The sequence below is a fragment of the Molossus molossus genome, unplaced genomic scaffold (genome assembly GCF_014108415.1).
Source record: "Molossus molossus isolate mMolMol1 unplaced genomic scaffold, mMolMol1.p scaffold_m16_p_19, whole genome shotgun sequence".
NCBI lineage: Eukaryota > Metazoa > Chordata > Mammalia > Chiroptera > Molossidae > Molossus > Molossus molossus.
In genome coordinates, this window is record NW_023425354.1 from 9,623,147 (window position 1) to 9,638,112 (window position 14,966).

Sequence of the window (14,966 nt, forward strand, 5' to 3'; positions counted from 1 at the left end):
AGCTGGTGAGTTTAGATAACCCTGTGACCGTACAGTAGACATACGGGCATCTATCCCATGTGAAAGTGAACTATAGTTGGCTCCTTCCCAAGATGGAATAGGAAGTGTTTGGGGAAAAATAACTGAGTATCAGTCTCCTTTAGCCTATTGTTTTACTATTATTATTATTATTATTATTATTATTATTATTTCCAACTAGAGATTGCTTCCCCTGCCTAATAGTGTAAACAGAAGGCATGAAGGTCTGCCCTTGGGTGTTTTAATTTGGTATGTAGCCAACAGAACTGCCCAAACACAGGCAGGTAGTTAATTTAAAACAATAATGGAATGTAGCAGGTCCTCAATGAGCATAGTTTTGTTCAATGTTGTCTTTGTTATAAAGTTGATCAAATGCTGTAGGAACTTAAGTCTGGTTTCTATCAATGAGTCTCTGGTAAAATTGGTTTCATTATAGTCATTTCCCTTAGAGTCCCAGAACCTATTGACAACTTACTGCTCTGAAGATTTGCTGTACCTAGTAGGCAAAAAGAAATTGCTATTTTAATTAATTACATTTGAAAAGCTGAAGTGCATGGGTACCAATGAATTCTCTGTACAATGACCCTCTTATAGCTCATGGAGACTAACAAAAGACTACCGAGGTTTAAATAAAGGTGTACCAGCCCTGGCCAGTTTGGCTCAGTGGTTAGAGTCTCAGCCTGCGGACCAATGAGTCGTAGGTTTGATCCTGGTCAAGGGCACGTCGTACCTTGGTTGTTGTTCATTCCCAGCCCTGGTCAGAGTCGTGCTGGAGGCAACCAGTTGATGTTTCCCTCTCATGTTGATGTTTCTCTCTCCCTCCCTCCCACTCTATCTGAAGATAAATAGAAAAATATCCTCAGGTGAGGATTAAAAATAATTAATTAATTAATTAGTTAAAAAAATACAATTATACCACTCACATGGCCACAGCAGCTCTGGACACGGTTCATCCACACCAAACAACAACAACGGCACATCTGAGCTGCTTTCCCAATGCATGTGTGTGTTCAACATGAGCTAAGGGACTCCTAACCCTGGGAACTTGGAACAATTTCTGGAAAGGTCTCAGAGGAAGGCTCTTGGGTTGTCCTTGGCTATGAAAGCGAACTCGGGAAGCAGACCCAGCCTGGAGCGCAGCATCCTGGCGCCTCCAGCTGATGGTTACATCCCCCCCCCCCCATGTTGCAGCAAGTGGCTTTCAGTAAATGTCCTATTTCAGAAAAGTCATGCTTCAAAAATTCCAAGTTTGTGGTTTTATTTCCTCAAAACCCAGTGCCTGGCTCTTCAGATAACTTCATTAATACTTTGTATTGCTTTTATCACAGGTTTTTCTATCATCTCTAAAGTTGAAGGGAAGAATAATTTTACGATTTATTCATTTATTAACTAAATATACACAATGTGCCTGATATCGATGTAAACAATTTTTTAAATTATGCAAACTGTGAATGATTGCATATAACATAAACTCATAGGACATCAACAGGAAAGCGGGCTTCAGGCTTATGCGTCGTCGGGATGAGAGAGGAGTCTCCATCTCTTGGTTGTATCAGCCTCTTCATCTAAATTGCCCACCTCCTGCTCCTTAGAAAGCTCCACCAATACCTAAAAAAGAAATAAAGAAGGAAAAAGAATCATCAAGTTGTTGACTGTCTTTCAAACGAACAGCAATAGCACGTGTTACTTTCATGTGCAATTTACAAAAACGATGCGAAAACAGTCCAAGTTAATCACCTTTTCCAATGTGCACTGAGAAAGGCTGTATTCCTCCAGGTCAAAATTGTGTTTTACTGGGGGGAGAATAAAAAGACTAGTGTAGATGCTTATAATTTATGACCATGAATTTTTTTTAACTCACACAAAATAAACATGCAAATCATTCATATATTTGGAATATGGAGCTGAATAAATAAATGCTTGCTGAAAGAAAAAAATAATGAAAAGTCAGAGGAAATGTAAACTCACGATGAATTCATTGTGTATTAAAATTTTCTCATATTACATTTTGATAATATGTGTTTTGTTACTTAGTCTCTGTGTCCCCGGAGATACACACGTTCCTTGAGGAGCTGCATAGTTGACCGATACATTCTTGCACATGAAGATGATTTCAGTCTCATTCCGTTCCCTTTCAAAGGACCCAACTCTTCTGTGCAATTGTCTCAGCCAGCTCACAGGCTGTACCAGCTCCCTGTGGCCTTCCCCACCAGGAAATCGGCCTGGGTGTGGTCACCAGATGTGCACATTCACGTGTTCCCAGTTCACCATTTATACATTGAGAAACTTCTATGTGTGGGAGTCACCCTGAGGTGCCAGAGGTCGAGCTGCAAATAAAACAGCCCAAAACAAAACCCCCTGCCTTTGTGTCGCCTGCATTCTAGTAGGAGGAATATGGGCATTAAATAAATGAGCCATACATCACGAATATGTTAATTTATATAAACGTAACAAGGTAAATGATGACCGCTTTGATGGAGGAAAGAAAGAAATCAAGGGAAGGAAACAGGAAGTGGTGGGCACGCTTCTGACAGATGGTTGGGAGAGGCCACAGTCACAAGGTCATAACTGAACAGAACCCGATGGAAGCGAGGAAGCAGCCTGGAGCGTTAGGAAGCAGAGTTCCAGAGAGAAGATGAGCAAGTGCAGAGTCCGGAGGCAGGACTATGACGTGTGGTAGCATTTAGGAAGGACCAGGAAGGCAGGAGCACTGGTGACAGCCAGGCGGGTTCTTAGCTCTTTACAAATGAGCTCAGTTAATGGTCACAGCTGTGCCCAGTGACGTGTGTCGGAGACGAGCCGTCCAGACCTGCGGGGACTGTGCATCTCTGTCCGGTGCCCCCTGGCTTGTAAGCAGCAGTGCGGCCGGGGACCCAGCGGGCCGGGGACCCAGCGGGCCTGCTGCCACAACGTGAGCCTTTGCCACCTTGCTGTGCCCAGAAATTCCAGCCTGGTGGTTTGCTCTTGGGATTGACCCAGGGCACGTGGCACAATGATGACGAAGAGAGAAAATGGACACTTCACGTGGCCAGAGGAGGCGTGCACAGTGCAGGGGACGCCTTCGCTGGAGACACAGACCGGTCGTCCGCTCGTCTGGAACAGGGAGGCGGAACACACCGCAGCTGCAGGGAAGTGTTCGGTGGCCTCTGTGTTCCCGGCGAAAGGTACAGCCAGGGCATCGGCCGCGGGACAAGAGCAGGAACATGGATTGTGTACATGTAAGCAAAGCAGACTTGACTAAAGGGCTTTCCGGGCTCAAAGCCACGAAATCACATGAAAACCAATCAACCACAACAATGTGTTTTCTGTAGCTTCCATCTGCACGGGAAACTAACCTCTCTCCAGCCACTCGGATTAACCAAAATCAGGGTTAAATCCCCTCATGTACCATTAGAATTCTTAGGATCATGCCCCACAGGACAGAGTTTAAAAACTGTGTTACACAGTTATCTCCTATGCAATCATTATCTAAGTCTGCATTAATTCTTCCAAAGTTTTCTTCTATAAATGGTCATTCTTACCTGCCTCTAATTTGTGAAAGGCCTGAGCAAGAGGATGAGCATCCGCCATGGGCAGTTTATAGGTCAAGAAGGAGGAATTCCTGGGAATAGGAAAATGTCAGTTTGACCTTGAGTTCCAAGGAGAAAAAAAATGACCATCAATTCTGATATTATCAGCAATTTCCTCTCTGTAATAAAAATAGTGTAAATGAACCCTGGCCCGCTGGCTCAGTTGGTTGGACATTGTCCTGTGCACCAAAAGGCTGTGGATTTGATTCCTGGTCAGGGTACAGACCTAGGATGTGGATTTGATCCCCAGTTAGGGCACATACGGGAGGCAACCAATCCGTGTTTCTCTCACATCGATGTTTCTCTCTCTCTCTCTCTCTCTCTCTCCCCCTTCCTCTCTCTACTTCCTCTCTCTACAGTTCTATAAGCATATCCCCAGGTGAGGATTAAAAAAACAATAATGCAAATTAATGCAGCTCACCTATGAAATAAATAAAATACTTTATCAAAGGAGGTTTTCTGAAGTGGCTTTGGGAGCTGGCCATCAGAGATGATCCAGCATAATTATACTTACGCTCAGTTTACCCAAACCTTTTTCTTGCTGAACGCGGTCACTGTGAACTAATCCCTTCAGTAAATTCAAATTAGGCTGAAACTAATCTCAACCTACTATTTCACCCTCATCACCAGAAAGCTAAGGAAAGGAAGAGGTTGGGAAAGAGGGGCATAATAGTGGAGGGGTTCAAAAGGCTTGACCCCATCATGCCATGGACTGAAAGGTCCCAGTTGGATTCCTGGTTCGATTCCTGGTCAGGGCACAGGCCCGGGTTTCAGGCTCGATCCCCAGTGGGGAGTATGCAGGAGGCAGCCGATCGATGTCGATGTTTCTCTCTCCCATCAATGTTTCTCTCTCTCTCTCTCACACACAAAAAAAATCAATACAAACTATTTAAAAAATCAAAATCAAAAGGATTAACTAACAACGTCCCTGAGCTCCGAGGGGAGAAGAGCTCTTGTTCCCCACATGCACCTTCCGGCTGTGTGAGCTCGCGCCCCGTTCTCTGCTCCTTCCCAGCCCGGAGTCTGCAGCTCCCAGGTACCCTCACTGCCCAGACTTCCAGGGCTGCCCTCCTCATCCCAGACACTGCCCTTCCGGCCTGCCCACTCATGATCTCCCCAACTGTATCCAGACTGCGTCTCAGGTTTGTGACACCAAAGGTCTAGGAGCAGGACTGTCGCCGTCCTGCCATGCTCGTCAGATAGCGCCATGATGTCGATACTGTGCTGAACAGAAACCGCAGTTACGTCCTGCTTCTTTGGGTGATGATCTCTCCAAGGGAGTTCAAGCTCAGTTCTTGCTCCTTGTCCCCCTTCCCTCCAGTAACACATGGACATACACAAGCATCACACACACACACACACACACACACACACACACACACACACACCTTGCTAGTCTTCATTTTGAGTCATGAAAACTCCGCCAAAGGAAGACTCTTTGATGATCTCAGTTGCTATTTGTTCTCTATGAAAGGGATTCACTCTAAATAGTTACATCTTTTAAATTATAAATATTTACCTTCTAAATATTTCTAGGGAGGCCCAAGGAAGGTGCCAGGGGCCTGCCTGTGGTCCCGTGTGAGTTTCAGGCATCAGAAATTCATTCCCCCTGCCCCCCCCCCCCAGTTTTCCAAGTCTCCCTCCAGAGCCCTGGCTACCCTTGGATGGCAGAGGAAACCCATGAAGGGGGTCCCCAGGCTTCCCTGGGGGACACAGCTTCCGGGGTAGCCCCCAAATCTCATACTCTGGAAGACTCAACAAGTCCGTTTTTGGGGTCCCTACTTTCATTATGAAGTCACATCACCCTGAAGTTCTTAGAGAGCAGACAAGGAACCACCGAGTGGGCACAGCCAGCAGGCTTCACCTTTCCTGGCGCATCGCCTGGGGGAAGAGCTTCAGGATCTCAGCGTGGACCAGAGCCACGCGAGCCGTTTCCCTCACTTTCAGTTCCAGGACGTAAGCCTGGCCAAGTCTGCTTTTCAGGTGCTGGATGGAGCCCACGCATCTGTGGACAAGAAGGAGAACGTGTGGAATAAGTACTGCCCCTGACATTTTTACATTATTCTTACAGTTCAGATGAAAGGGAAAAGGCATCACTGACGGAGCCAAAAGGAACCCCAGATGGTGGCTGTCCCCTTTCCATGGGGAATCTCACCTTGGGGTCAAGTGAAGGCTGTGGAAAGACACCCACCTCAGCCTCCCAGACACCATGATGGCCACGCGGTCACAAACGGCCTCGGCCTCAGCCAGGTGATGGGTGATCAGGAGGGCCCCCTTCTCGGTGTTCTTAATGGCTGTCTGGATCATCTGCCTGAAGGAAGCCCCCAAAATCAACACCATTAAAAATAAAGAGCTGGTGGGGGAACAGATGACAGGGACATTGTATAGGCAAATCACAGTTTATGACTAATATTTAGATTCTAATTTTTTTTTTAAAAAAGGGAAATGTGACTATTGTATGGATCACTATTGTAAGTGGGTAATGGGATTCATAACTGATTCTCTTTATATACATATATATTTTTTAATCCATACCCGAGGATATTTTTCACAAATATCTTCAGATAGAGTGGGAGGGGGGGAGAAAGCGGGAGAGAGAGAGAGAGAAACATCAACCTGAAAGAGACACATCGACTGGTTGTGTCTCTCAGGATCCCGACCAGGGCTGGGGCCAGAACCACAACCGAGGTACTTGCCCTTGACTAGAATCGAACCTGCGACTCTTTGGTCCGTGGGCTGATGCTCTACTGCTGAGCCAAACTGGCCAGGGCAATTCTCTTTATATTTCTATAAAATTTCCATAACCAAGTTCTTTTTAAAACTTAGACAGTCACATATATAAAACTGGATTTTAAAATTTTATTAGTCCAAATGGAAAGTCTTTGATAGAAAACTAAAAATTATTTAAAAACGAAGAAAAGTTATACAAACTAATTTGACAGATTAGGTAAAAGGGGGGAAAAGAAATGGGGAAATTATGTCACTAACTTAATAGTTTGTAAGGAAGCAGCTATAGACATCTCAATAATTAAAAGACAAACATCAAAATACACTCCAAATTGCAAAACCTAAAACCCCAACAAAATCCTTAGATATTTGTTGTTTTGCTTTTTTAGAAAAATATGAAAAATACATGAATATGATACAACATTTGAGAACCTATTTGTTTGATATTTGTTTTCCTAATTATACAGATTATCTTCACTGAACTAGGAACGGGTGGACTTGATTTTCTAAGATCAGTTTAAGAACGTAACTTTTAGCCCCAGCCAGTTTGGCTCAGTGGATGAGCGTCGGCCCGGGGACCAAAGAGTCATGAGTTTGGTTTCCAGTTGGGGGCATGTGCCTGGGTTGCAGGTTTGATCCCCAGCCCCATCCCGGTCCAGGGTCATGTAGGAGGCAACCAGTGATGTGTCCCTTTCACACTGATCTGTCTCTCTCTCCTTCCCTCCCTTCCACACTCTCTATATCTAAAGGTCAATGGAAAACCATTTTGGGGTAAGGATGAACAAAAGCAACTTTTACATAGGCATATCCTTCTGGCTCTGAGGGTGACGATTCTCACCACATTTGCTGCTGCCCGACAGGGTCCATGCCTGTAGATGGCTCATCCAGGAGCAGGACAGGCGCGTTTCCCAGGATGCTCAGCATGAAACACAGCTGAAATGCAGAGAAACACCTCTATTGGCTGCACCGCCGCGTCGGCCCTCAGAACAGCCTCACACAGCACACGTACCTTTCTGGAGGCTCCTGCCCTTAATTTCTGCACTGGGGCATCCAGCTGCTCCCGCAGTTTGAAGGTGTCCACCAGCCTGATGGGAAACAGGGCGAGAGTGTCAGATCCAGAGGGGATTTGAGGGAAAGATCATCACGTGGAAGAGAAACAGCCTTAGAGAGAAGCTGGATGCTTATTGTCAAAATTCTGACTGTAATGACCAAAAGAAAATAACAGTTTGTTTCGAACCATGAAAGATTTTTCATCTCATAACAACTTTTTAAGAGTTATCAATAAAATTTGCTTTCAGGCCCGGCCGGCGTGGCTCAGTGATTGTGGACCCATGCACCAGGAGGTCGCAGGTTCGATTCCTGGTCAGGACACATGCCCAGATTGTGGGCTCGATCCCCAGTGGGGGGCGTGCAGGAGGCAGACAATCGATGTTCTCTCTCAACCATGTTTCTATCTCTCTCTCCCCCTACCTTCCTCTCTCTCTAAAACCAATAAAGATAAAAAGATATATTTTAAAAAAGAGTAACTAGAATTCGGCATTTGGGAGAGAAATGGGTGATTATTCACTAACTGCCAAAAATAGTTCTCATCCTCCCTCCCTGCTCTACCACTGACACCCTCTGAAAAGGGGAAGACATCATTTCTACTTCCCATTCTTTTCTTTTTTTTATTGGAGTTATCAATGACCTGGTCATATTTTTTTGGTCTTTCACCATTTTACTTATTTTTATTGTTGCAGGTAGTACAGATGTCCCCTCTTCTTCTCCATTGACCCCTCCTCCCACGCCCACCCGCTCCTGCCTTCCCCAGCCTCGTGTCTGTGTCCACTGGGTGTGCAAATCTGCATATACGGTCTTCGGTGTCTCTCTTCCCACCCCTCCCACCCCGTCCCTCTGAGGTTTGTCAGTCTGTGTCCTACTCCCATGACTCTGGATCTCTTTTGGTCGACAGCTTATTTTGGTCACTATGTCCTCCCCATTCTGTATGACAATTCATCACCCTGCATAGCCTCCCTGCCTCTTGACACAAAGGCACCGCATGACCTCTCTGTACCGTGTGATGGCGACCACGGCGTCCGCGTCCCTCAGCCCCTTCACCGCTGCGAACACCTCCAGGTGCTGCCTCACCGTCAGGCTGGGCCACAGCGCGTCCTCCTGGGGACAGTACCCCAGGAACCGGACCGTGCTGTCTCCCTGAGGGTCCCCAACTGAACTGCATCCTGCCAGCTCCACCTAAGGAAGCAAAGCGATTTTAGAAACGCAGGCAGCCTTTTCTGCAGTCACACAGTAACTCCAGAAACTGGCAGACAGTGAATAAATGTCTTTTTTTTTTTTTTTTTTTTGGAGGATCAAAGAAATATTTGTAGAAATTACTTCCTATATGTATTAGTTCATACTTTTCCAATGACTCAAAGCATAGTCATACAGAGATGTAATCTATATTTAGCATGAACTTGTGGGCCTGGGAATGGAGACTGGCTTCATCAACTACCTCTCCAGCCGTCGGCTTCGCGACCCCAGATAGCATTCGAATGGATGAACTTTTACCGGCGCCACTGGGTCCCAGCAATCCCAGTATTTCACCTGGAAGAGAATCACTGATTATCCATATTGGGTGTGAAGTGCTGGTCAACATGAAACTGTTTCTTCAATAACCTTCTTTAATAACCTTACTGCCATTTTGAAATGTATAACATACATGTAATCCATGCTACCAACACATGTTCTTGAACTCCTATCATTGTATAAACTATTAGTGAAAAGTTTATGAATTTGATGTCAATACATCTTTTTTTAAAAATCTTTTAGTGAAAAATGTGCCCCGATTGTTTCCTACAGCAGGGGGCTGACCTGCTGGTACACGGACTAGGATAGCTCACTCGGGAAGTTGGGGACATTGCTCCATCCCCAATTCCACCACCTGTGTTCGAGCCATCTCTCACCTGCACTGAGATAAAAGTCTCTTAACTTGTCCACAACCCAAATGTATAGACAAGTAATAGCCCGTGTGTGTTTTTCCTCAAACCTAACCTGTGACATAACACCGGCTGAAAACGCTCCATAGCGTTCCAGTGACTTGGTGGAGTCTGAGTTCTGTGCTGTATTTCACAAAGCTGCACCTGCTGGGCGCCCGCCTCTCTGATTTGCCCCGCCTCCCGCAGATGCAGCCCCGCCCTCTTCCTGTGTGCCTCTCCCCTCCCAAGGCATCCCCCTGTCTGAGTCCCTGCCCTCGGGGTGTCCTCTGCCTGGGGCCCTTACCCTTGTGCTCACAGAGCTGGCACCTTCTCATCCCCCAGAATACTGCTCCCGGAGGGTCTTCCCTAACTCTAGGTGAGGCAGCCCCAGGTCACACACACCATGTCACATGTTCGCCTGTTCCGCATAGAACTTGCCTGTGTGATCTTTGATACTTTTCTTGACAAGTGATGTTTGGTTATTGATCCCTCTTAGAATGTAAAATCCATGAGGTCAAGACTTCCGGTCAAGACGGCGGGTAAGTAAACGCGGTATCACATCCTCCCACAACCATATCAAAGTTACAACTAAACTACAGAACAACCATCATTCAAAACCGCCTGAAATCGAGCTGAATGAAGTCCTACAACTACGGAATTAAAGCAGCAGCCGCATGGAGACTGGTAGGAGGGGCGGAGGGGTCGGGCTGGTCCCACACCCACGTGTGGCAGATAAAAATCAGGAGGACACCTCGGCTGGGAAGGTCCTCCCTGAGGACTGAGGGGTCCCCGTCCCACACCAGGCGCCCCACTCAGTGTTCCAGTGCCAGGAAGAGAATCCCCATAACTTCTGGCTGGAAAAACCAGCGGGAACTGAGGCTCAGGGAGGCTGACGCAGCTGGAGCCCCAGGCAGCTCCTTAAAGGCCCGCGCACGGACTTATCGGACTCTCTCCCGCTAAGCTTGGAGGGGAGGCAGCTCGAGGGGCGCCAGAGACATACAGGGAAGAACTGAGCTGTTTGGCACTGGAGCGAGGGCTGGAGAGGGGGCTTTCTCCGGGACAAACGTGCTGTCAGAGGCCTTTGTTCCTTTGGTGAGCCCTTCCCTGGGGTGGCAGACAGAAGCCATATCTGGGGCTCCAGCAATCTGGCTCACACTGGTAGCCCCGCCCTGCTGACTCCCTGAGTCCCCGCCCCGCCCCACCCAACTTTCAGGCCCACCCAAGCTGTTGCCACTTGCTTAACCATAGGATTGACCTGTCTTGGATCCTGCTTCAGGTTTTCCTAAATTCTTTCAAACAAGCAGCATCTGGTCTCATCTAGCCCCATACCTCTCGTTAAGTATTACACGGAAACAAACACAGGGAGGCAGCCAAAATGAGGAGACAAAGAAACAGGTCCCAAATGAAAGAACAGAACAAAACCCCAAGAAAAGAACTAAGTGAAATGGAGATAAGCAATCTAAAAGGTGCTGAGTTCAAAATACTGCTTATAAGGATGCTCAATGAACTTAGTGAGGGCCTCAAGAGCATAAAAAAGGACCAGTCAGAAATGATGGATTCACAATCAGAAATGAAGGAGGCATTAACTGAAATAAAGAATAATTTACACAGATTCAATAGTAGAGTAGGTAAATCCAAGAAGCAAACCATCGATTTGGAATATAAGGAAGCAAAAAACGCCCAATCAGAACAGCAAAAAGAAAAATGAATCCAAAAAAATGAGGATAGTGTAAGGAGCCTCTGGGACAACTTCGCATCTTGGGGGTGCCAGAAGGAGAAGAGTGAGAACAAGAAATTGAAAACCTGTTTGAAACAATAATGGCAGAAAACTTCCCTAACTTGGTGAAGGAAACAGACATACAAGTCCAGGAAGCACAGAGAGTCCCAAACAAGATGAACCCCAAGAGGCCCACACCAAGACACATCATCATCAAAATGCAAAAGGTTCAAGACAAAGAGAGAATCTTAAAAGCAGCATGAGAAAGGCAGTTAGTTACCTACAAGGGAGTTCCCATAAGGCTGTCAGCTGATTTCTCAAAAGAAACTTTGCAGGCCAGAAGGGAGTGGCAAGAAATATTCAGAGTGATGAAAAGCAAGAACCTACAACCAAGGTTACTCTATCCTGCAAAGCTGTCATTTAGAATCGATGGCCATATAAAGAGTTTCCCAGACAAGAAAAAGTTAAAGGAGTTCATCACCACCAAACCGTTATTATATGAAATGTTGAAGGGTCTTTTTGAAGAAAAAGATAAAATATATGAACAAACAAAATGGCAATGAATACATATCTATCGACAATAGAATCAACAAACAAAATGAACAGGCAGAACAGAAACATTCTCATAGATACAAAGAACATTTTGTTGGTTGCCAGATGGGAGGGGAGTTGGGGGAATGGGTGAAAAAGGTGAAGGGATTAAGAAGCACAAATTCATTGCTAGACTGACAAACCTCAAAGGGAAAGGGGTTGGGGGTGGGGGGTGGGAAGAAATAAACCAAAGAACTTATATGCATAACCAATGGACACAGACAATAGTGTGGGAAAAGGCGGGAGGGGGGCGGGAGTGGGGAGGAGGGGGTCAATGGGGAAAAAATGAGGAACATCTGTAATACATTCAACAATAAAGATTTAAAAATATTAAAAAACATAATAATAAAATAAAAATAAAAAAAATAAAAATTTATTAGGTCATGAACTTGTTTATTTCTTTCATAATTATATTTTCAGAGCCTAACACAGTCCCTGGAACCCTCAAAACACACCCGTTAAATGAATGAGGGCGTCAGCATGTACCGTAGTGCCTACTACACAGGGCTTCAGTGGGTATTTCTCAAAATAATGGTGAATTACAAAAAGAGTGGGTCTTCCAAACCTTTTTTAACACAGAAAGAGATATTTTTTGTTGCTGCTTCCTTCTTCCTCTTTGAAAAGCAGTTCATCTTCGGGCCTGCATATTCTTTGTGCAGACAGCTAGCAATTATGACGGGTCTCTGGAAGAGATGACAAGGTGATTGTCCTCTGAAACTTCAGAGACTTGGAGTTCCCATGTCCTCCCTCCTGGAACCCTTCCCACCCTGTGTCATAAACCACATCAGAGTTGGCGTGGAGGGTGGTCCTATTGCTTGTTTCCAAGGTAACCTGCACTCGTTCATGTGTCTTGCTTCTCAATGGGCTGAGGAAAACAGCATCATTTCAGGGAAGCCGGCTCACTGCCTTCCCAGAACAGAAGTGTCTAACCTCATGGAAATATCACATCTAAGTCAAAGAAAAGAGTAATGCTTAGCCCGGCCGGTGTGGCGCAGTGGTTGAGCATCAACCCATGCACCAAGAAGTCGCTGGTTCAATGCCTGGTCAGGGCACATGCTCAGGTTGTGGGCCCGATCCCCAGTGGGGGGCATGCAGGAGGCGGCCAGTCGATGTTCTCTCTCACTGATGTTTTTAACTCTCCCTCCCTCACCCTTCCTCTTTCTCTAAAATCAATAAAGAAAAAAAAAATTAAAAAAGAAAAAGAATTGAGCATGCACTGTTTACTTTAACCCTCACAACAACTCTATAATGGAGTTATTCTTATCATCCCTCCCTTTATATATTGGAAATCCAGGGTCCAGGGACATTAAATAACATCCTCAAAACGACACAGTTCGTAGGAACAAAGCTGGAACTGAAAACTCTGGGTGGGCGTGACTGCTAAGTCTTTATGTCAGAAAACCATACTGTTTTGAAGAATTGTTATATAAAGGGAACGTTGTCTTGTTACTAAGTGAATTTAAAGTTATGGGAGAAAATGTTATCTACGCATAAAAACAACTGGGGACAAAAAACACCAAAAACGTATAATCAAGGATTCAGTACGAGCACAGTAAGCGTGTTAGATGGGAAGTCCAGAGAGACTTCTCTCACTGGGCAGCCCTACATCTCTCGACAAAGGCATTGCACAAGTGTCCATGTCTGCGTATGTCTCCTTTTAGTTTTCATGACATCTCACTTCTCTATTTTTCCCCCCAGCTCCTTATTTTTGATAACAATGTGTCCTTTAGTCCAATTAGCTGACTCTGCTTATTCCACGAGGCCTCCAAGTTTCTACTGTTGTGACTCGTTCTTTTCTTCCTTCCTCACCCACTGGAACAAGAGAAGATGTCAAAACGCATGAAAAGAAATATTGCATTGCCCGGGGTGCAGTGAGATGTGACCATGTGTCCACCACTGGGCTGAAATGAGGGCTGAAAGGATGCTTCCTTATTAGATAAGGGCCTAGGATACTCCTGAGGTGCCACACCCTTGGGGGTACAGAAGTCCACTGGACTCTAGAAACAAATTAACTATTGACTGTGGCTTTACTCAGTGACGGGGAGACATCATCTATACTGTCCTTCCACGTATATCCAAGATCAAGAAAGGACATCAACGTATGATACATTTTTATACATGATCCTGCGAGTAATAAAACAATGACCTCAGTCCTAAGACTGGCATTAAACTGGTTTAAATGTACACTCACTGCATGGTTAAAGGTCAGTTATCATGGTGCTTACCCTCAATACATATTTTGAATGAAATTAAAAGTTCTTGGTAAAAGGCATAAAGTTATTGCAAACTGCTTGAGGTCTCGGTGAAGATGTATAACTTAGGCTACTCAAATCAAGATGCTGATCAACACAAACTTTACATCAGTATTGTCGATCATGCTACCATCTCTTTTTTTTCTTTTAATCCTCACCCAAGGATTTCTTTTTTTTTTTTTTTTCAGATAGAGCGAAAGGAGGAGGGAAAGGGAGGAAGAGAGAGGAACATCGATGTGAGAGAGACACATTGGACACATTGACTGGTTGCCTCCCACATGACCTTGACCAGGGCTGGGGATCAAACCCACAACTGAGGTAAGGGCCCTTGACCAGGAATCAGACCCCTGGACTCTTTGGTTCGAGGGCTGACACTCTAACAGCTGAGCCAAACCAGCCAGGGCCCATCTCATATTTTTGACATGAGGAACAACATAAGGTCTGAGACCTGTTTTGTTCCTGAGTCTGTGACTAGTTTTCATGTGACCTTGAACAAATTACTTAATTATTTTCACTCTAAAGAAATGAGGGGAATTATACTAAATAACATTGAATTTTTTTCAAATCTGTGTTTCAATATACCATAAATATGTAGATTCTTTTCAATGGTATGAAAATAAAATAAATAGACAAGTACACAGATTAATATTAAAAGGGGGAAGAAAAAGCGGAAATTATAAACACGTATTATACTATATCCCTATGATGTAATTTTTTTACATTTTGAACAAAAATCTTTACTTTAAAAACTTTACTTTGCCTCTGTGATACTGCCCTATTTTAATACGCAATAATTCAAAAATGGTTGGCAAAGGAAAAATGATATTCAATCATCTATAGATATATTTCAATTTGAAAAATAGTGTTTCAGAGTCACCTGTTCGATTCTCTGCTGTGGCCCTTTATTTGCTATAGTTTGTTCCCGTCACAGTGAGAACATCTTAAGCCACAAACGTTTGTCCACACACCTTATAGAAAAGGTGTTCTGCATTATCGTGACTTTCCCTAGAATAACGGTCAGGTTTCTTCATTTGCTCGCCTGTGCACGCGCAGCAGAGGAATTACGCAGGAGGAACTCGTCACGTGAGAATGCAGGTTCTGTTTTGCCCTCTACCATGTTCTGAAGGAACTTTGTCCT

At 45.0% G+C, this 14,966-nt stretch overlaps 1 protein-coding gene across 1 annotated transcript; it reads right to left on the reverse strand.

Annotated features, from left to right (window-relative positions):
• Positions 1-1,524: 1,524 nt before the first annotated feature.
• Positions 1,525-7,194, reverse strand: LOC118634041 (ATP-binding cassette sub-family A member 6-like). Its single transcript, XM_036268349.1, has 6 exons — positions 7,153-7,194; positions 5,779-5,898; positions 5,452-5,592; positions 3,540-3,619; positions 1,723-1,811; positions 1,525-1,626 (listed from the first exon to the last, which is right to left on the reverse strand). The coding sequence occupies exons 1-6, from the start codon at positions 7,179-7,181 to the stop codon at positions 1,525-1,527; spliced, it is 561 nt and encodes a 186-aa protein (XP_036124242.1). The 5' UTR covers positions 7,182-7,194.
• Positions 7,195-14,966: the final 7,772 nt, after the last annotated feature.